Below are 5,717 nucleotides of genomic sequence, written 5' to 3'. Positions count from 1 at the left end.
CGCCGAAATATTTATCCGACATTAGTATGTTACAATGGTTTTTATTCCAGAGCATCATAGTTTTGCAGAAATGAAAAATGCATATGAAAAACTAAGGTTTGCTAACATGCAAAGCACGTGCACTCCACTTGTAATTGTAGGAAGTGTGCTTATTTATACTCGGAAGTGAGTCGACTATAAATAATATAAAGCTGACCGTTGGCCATATAAATTATGCCGAGCGATATAGATTACAACGTCAGCTATCAAGACTCTATCATTGGTAGTAGCCTTTATATTGATTCAAAGCACTTTTATCACCGCACAGTTTTTCATGAAGCACGGTTAATTTTCCAGGCCACCTAGCAAGTCAAATCAAAAATTTTGATATCAAAGGAACCACGAAATTAGCCTTAAGGCTAAGTCCTATGGACTAGATTTGGCTGTTAGATTAAACAAAAAATGTTGCAGATACACAAAAACATTGCCTATTCTTTAAAACTACTTCTCTTTCCAGACATCTCTGGCATTCCAACTAGTAGCGAGATAGTTTCGCTGAATGGTTCAACGTAGAGAAAATCAACTTTTCGTTATTTAGTTCAGCATATATTGATTTTTTTAGATCCGACGGCTGAGATGATTGCACAATTCCATTTACCACGACCACACAGAATGGTTCAGATTGCCATACATGGGAGGTTATTCTAACTCTCAATCCACATGCTTGACGGCATTGTCAAATTTTACAACGGTTAACGAGTCGGATGCCTGCCAGTGCCCAACAACATTTAACAATCTTAGATTCTAGTTCTACCGGACAAGTGGGACCCACGTTATTAGCTCTTTTTCTTGTGATGCGTATCACACACCCCATCCACGTGGCAAAAGTAGGACCCAGCTAAGGCACGAAAAAGATCTCACCAGTTTGAATCCACAACCCTACACGTATCCAACATTATTCACCTTCCCAGAACTACCCCTAACAAATGTAACAAATCATAAGAGAATCCCAAATTTCTAAATTTTCTCAGAGAGATATGAATAAGAGAAGAAGCAGAAGCTAAAACAAGATCTCTCCCCCTGTCTCTCTCTCTCTCCAGAAAATGGCGACTTCGAAGTTCTTGTTGTTAACGATTCTGTTCACATTAGTTTTCGTAATCAGGGCAGATTCTGGAGTTAATACTTATGATCATGAAGTAGTTGTTGATGATTCTTCTTCATTGAGAATCGAACTAGACCAACTTAAGTCTAAGATCTCTCTTCTAGGTTTGTAATCTTATAATTTATGCAATTTTGGATCCTGGGTTGGGTTTTGTTTCCGTTATTTCGTTCTTAGATTTGGTGATTTTGGGAAATTTGGAATTTTAGGGTTTTATGTGAAAATTGTGTTTTTTCTAGTGAAATTCCTACTGGGTTTTAGGAATTTCTAGGTTAGAATGTGTGGGTTTTAGGGGAAATTCTCAGACCTAAAGAACGAACGGAAAAAGATTTTTTTTTTTTTCTTTTGATTTTTTTTATTTAAGGGTTCTCTATGATGTGAGTATTGAGTATTGGATTCAGTTTGATTTGAAGTATTGAATTGATATTTATGATTTATGATTTTTGGGTGTTCCAGAATCGAGTATTGAAGATAAGACCAAGGAATTGAAAGGTAAAGATGATAGTATATTACGTTTGGAAGCTGTTATTCAACAGAAATCAGATAGTATCAAATCATTACAGACTGATGTTAAATCACTTCAGGTAACAGAAAGTTTTTCTTTTTTAATATTTAGCTCACTGTTTGATTATTTAGTGTTTCTTTTAATTAGCCTAATCATGATTAATTGATGTTGTAATTGTAGAAAAAGGGTAATGTGGAGACTGCAGAGCAGGTAGGGAAGGCGCATGCTCGTGCAGGCGAACTTGAGAAGCAGGTTGGTTTGTGAAGGAACTGAGAATTAAGGAAGATGATATGGAAGTTTTGGATTGGTGTTGATGTGGTATCTTTTCTTTGTTGTTGTTGTTTTTGCAGGTTGAGAAATTAAATAAGGAAATTGAATCTCAAGGTGCAAAGAAAAGTGCATTGGAAACACGTGCAATTGAAGCTGAGAACAAATTGAAGGACTTCAATTTGAAGCTAGAGAATGTAAGTGGCTTGTAAAGTTAGATTGATTGGTACGATCTGTGTACTGTCCTGGTCATTGCATGGTATTGTAAAAGATGAGTGTCTCATTAGTCAAATTTATCTTTTATGGTTCATTTACAGCTTGGAAAGGTTAATGAAGATCAGAAAAGCAGAATTCGCAAAACTGAACGTGCACTTCTAGTTGCAGAGGTCTGTTGATCACTTAAGTCCTCTTGTTATGCTACATATAACGTGGTATTTTAATGAACTAACCTTTGAGTCTCTGTCCTTTTTATTTTGTAGGAGGAGTTGATGAGGGCAAAGTATGAAGCCTCTTCAAAGATGAAAGAGTTGATGGATGTATGTACAAGATAAGCTTTATGTTGATAATCCTCTTTTTTTTTGCTAGTATTCTCACGATCTGTAAATATCTAGTACTAAACATTCGTCGTTAAGTGAGTGAAAGTTACCTGAGAGAATTGAGCTCTACCCTATTGAATGCAATGTGACATTCACTATATTACTCATAGTTAATCTGTAAATCAAATTGGGTATCTTTTGTTAAATGTTATGCATGTTGACGGTAGTTTGAGGAAGTATAACGGTCTACTATTTTCTACTTCAGGTTCATGCTGCTTGGTTTCCACCATGGCTTGCAACTCATTTGGTTCATACTCAGGTAAATGTTCTACAGTTGAATCAAATTTGATATGTCGATGTTTTCTTGTCTAACCTTCTGGTTTCTGAATTTCCAGTCCTACATTGTAACAAACTGGAACAAACATGGGAAACCTGCATTGGATGTGGCAATTGAAAAGGTCATTTCCTGGGTTGTTATTTCTATGCATGGTTTTGAGTAAGGTTTCTTCTTTGGTTGGTTGCATCTGTTTAATAGAAATTGACATTCTTTAACTGTTGCAGGCCTTGGAGAAAAAAACCCAGGCTCAGAAGTGGGCCGAACCTCATGTGGAGTCAGTCAAAACTGTAAGTTTCTCGATTACGTACTGTAAATTGGTTAAATAGGTAAACGAAATCTCATTATTTTGCGGTTTAAGCAACTTCATGTTGCATATAGCACCATCCAACTTGCTTAATAGTTTCCGGGTAGTTGAATAATATCCAGATTTTTTATCTGAATTTGCTGAGTTACTGACTCTGTAGACTCCATTTTGCTAGAAATTGGTCCCTGCTCTAAAAGAACAGTGGGTGACAGTTACCACCCACGCTGAACCACATGTGCAAACTTTAACTACCAAGACGGTCGAGGTTTATGAGTCATCTAAGAAAACCATAGCACCACATGTTGAAAAGGCACAGAAAATTGTAGATCCTTACCTTCAGGTAAGTTTCATTGTGTAAGAAACATTTGCACATTTGTTACTGTGCCCTACAAGTGCCTCCAACACAAAGCTTTATCTGTTGGCAGGAAGTTAAGAAGATCAGCAAGCCGTACATTGATCAGGTTGCCACTGCAGCCAAACCACATGTCGATAAAGCACGGATTGCATTGAAGCCCTACACAGCACAAGCCGTTGTTGCTTACACGGAGTTCCTTAAATCTGCCACGACATACCATCATCAGGTATTTACCTGATGCCTAGATGTTCTTTGTCCATCTTCGTTAGTTTTTGTAACTTTGATTGACCAACTAGACACCAGTTTCAACAACATCTGCAATTCTCATAAACCCCAGGATACTTGTTAGATTCTGTATTATTATAGTATTAAAATAGGTATAATGCTTTTTTTTTTGTTATGTGTTTGAATGAAGTTTCCTGATGTCTTATTTCTTAATATTTTTTTAGGTCCAAGCTACTGTCCAGGAAACACTAAATAGGCACGAGATAACTAAACCACTTGCAACAAAAGAGCTGGTGTGGTTTGTGGTATGTTTATCTTAAATGTTATCTTCTCTTTTATTCGGTTCCCTCTCATAGGTTTTATCAACTTGTGCAAACTTTGCATTCTCAATACTTTATCTTACGTTAACTTCACTTGAATTGTCATAGGCTTCTGCTTTGTTGGCGCTGCCAGTATATGTCCTCCTTAGATTCTGCTCATGCATCTTCTGGTAAGCTTTTCTCTTTAGTGTCATCTCACTGAGTTAATTTGCAAAAGAGGGGATTAGGCAAAACAGTTACTTCCTTCTTTTCTTTCTTCATTAAGTAATTTATGAGTAATGTTTCCTTTCTCTATTTTAAAGCCTTGATTCTCTATTTTAAAGCCTTAATATATTTTTTCTTTCTGATTATTTATTTATTCAATCCTTTGCAGCAAGAAGGGAAAGAAACCTGCTCGGAACACCCATACAACTACACGTCGTAGGGCTAAACGTGCGCATGCTGACAAATAGAATGCTAAATATAGTTAATACTATGTGTTTTGCATATTAAATTCAAGGTGTGTGTCATACTTTTTTAACTTGTTTCATAGTTTCTCACAATCTTCTAGGTTCTCTGTCTCCTAAGGGCTTCTAAATTTTTGTTTGTTAAATAACGTGCTTTTATTTTGTGTGAATAGCTTTATGTGAATGGGATAGTTGTTTTCTGTATTCTTGGAAGATGCTTAAGAGACTCTCCAAAGTAGGACATCAGATTTCATAGTAGGACATTAGATTTCTTGGTTTCTTAAAATATCACTGCTTTTATTTTCTGTAGATAGCTGTGTGTGAATGAGATAGTTGTTTTCATTGTATTCTTGAAAGATGGTTAAGAGACTGCAAAGTAGGAAATTAGATTTCTTGGTTTCTTAAAATATCACACTATTACAAAGTGACTTCGGATAAATGGCCATTTTGCATAACATCTAAACAACTTCCCCATGGTTGTTCTCAAACCAGTTAGTTTGAGTACCCTTAGGACATTTATAGGAAGCTCATGACGGCTAGGTGTAGTACTGCCCAGATGATGAATTTGTGGATCAAATTCATGTTCTATAAACAGCTTGTATATGCACTCGATGTTTCACAAGACCCTCTACATCATGTAGACGCAAGTGTGATGTGAATATTTGTTTTCCAGTAGTTTGTCAACTAGAATACTAGTTTTGAAGGTTACCCAAATTTTACTGCGCATCGGACTCTTTTCATTGTGGTTTAAAATCATAGACTGAAAGAGACTGTCATGCCAGTAATTGTTGCATGTTTCTGACTGGTATTTGTCTTCGAAAACACCCAGTATCACTTGACAACGGAATGGGTGAAGACGTGAAGTATCTAATGTTCTTTGAACTCTTCTGTCTCTGTCATTGTGTTTATGCAGAGGAGGGATGTCAATGCTCACAGGAATTTCAAAAGCTGTCGGTGTACATCGTGGGGAGCATATACATTGTATTTTTCACCGAAACGAAAATCAGATGTTTTGAGTTTTATGCTCAAACCTACTTTTCATGTGAACAATATGCTCCAGTTCTCACAGAATTAACTTTATACCCGAGCAGTGCAGTCTTAGAAAAATTTATAGGATTATTACTTGGTCATGAATTACTTCCTCGATGTGTATTGTTTACTTCTTTTTCTTCCCCGTTGTTTTGTTAAAAAAAAAAAACATAGTTAACTGCTCTTCTCGATGTTACTTGTTTGGTTTCAATACTGGATCCTTTTTTCCCCAGTTTCATTATAGTTTCCCATTCA

At 36.3% G+C, this 5,717-nt stretch overlaps 1 protein-coding gene across 1 annotated transcript; it reads left to right on the top strand.

The window, feature by feature from the left end:
• The first annotated feature begins 993 nt into the window (after positions 1-993).
• Positions 994-5,717, top strand: LOC113358873 (golgin subfamily B member 1-like). The gene is made up of 15 exons (XM_026602595.1): positions 994-1,245; positions 1,595-1,722; positions 1,824-1,895; positions 1,994-2,107; positions 2,228-2,296; positions 2,390-2,446; positions 2,712-2,765; positions 2,842-2,904; positions 3,008-3,070; positions 3,263-3,427; positions 3,513-3,668; positions 3,892-3,972; positions 4,096-4,157; positions 4,361-4,486; positions 5,347-5,717. The coding sequence occupies exons 1-14, from the start codon at positions 1,083-1,085 to the stop codon at positions 4,437-4,439; spliced, it is 1,326 nt and encodes a 441-aa protein (XP_026458380.1). The 5' UTR covers positions 994-1,082; the 3' UTR covers positions 4,440-4,486; positions 5,347-5,717.

The sequence above is a fragment of the Papaver somniferum genome, chromosome 3, assembly GCF_003573695.1.
Source record: "Papaver somniferum cultivar HN1 chromosome 3, ASM357369v1, whole genome shotgun sequence".
Lineage (NCBI taxonomy): Eukaryota > Viridiplantae > Streptophyta > Magnoliopsida > Ranunculales > Papaveraceae > Papaver > Papaver somniferum.
Note: the sequence above shows the minus strand (reverse complement) of the source record. Positions and strands in the feature narration are given on the sequence as shown.

Coding starts and splice junctions, on each gene's coding strand:
- LOC113358873 (XM_026602595.1), top strand. CDS start 1,083: ATGGCGACTTCGAAGTTCTTGTTGTTAACGATTCTGTTCACATTAGTT. Junction 1,723..1,823: donor CTGATGTTAAATCACTTCAG/GTAACAGAAAGT, acceptor TTGTAATTGTAG/AAAAAGGGTAATGTGGAGAC. Junction 1,896..1,993: donor CAGGCGAACTTGAGAAGCAG/GTTGGTTTGTGA, acceptor TTGTTTTTGCAG/GTTGAGAAATTAAATAAGGA.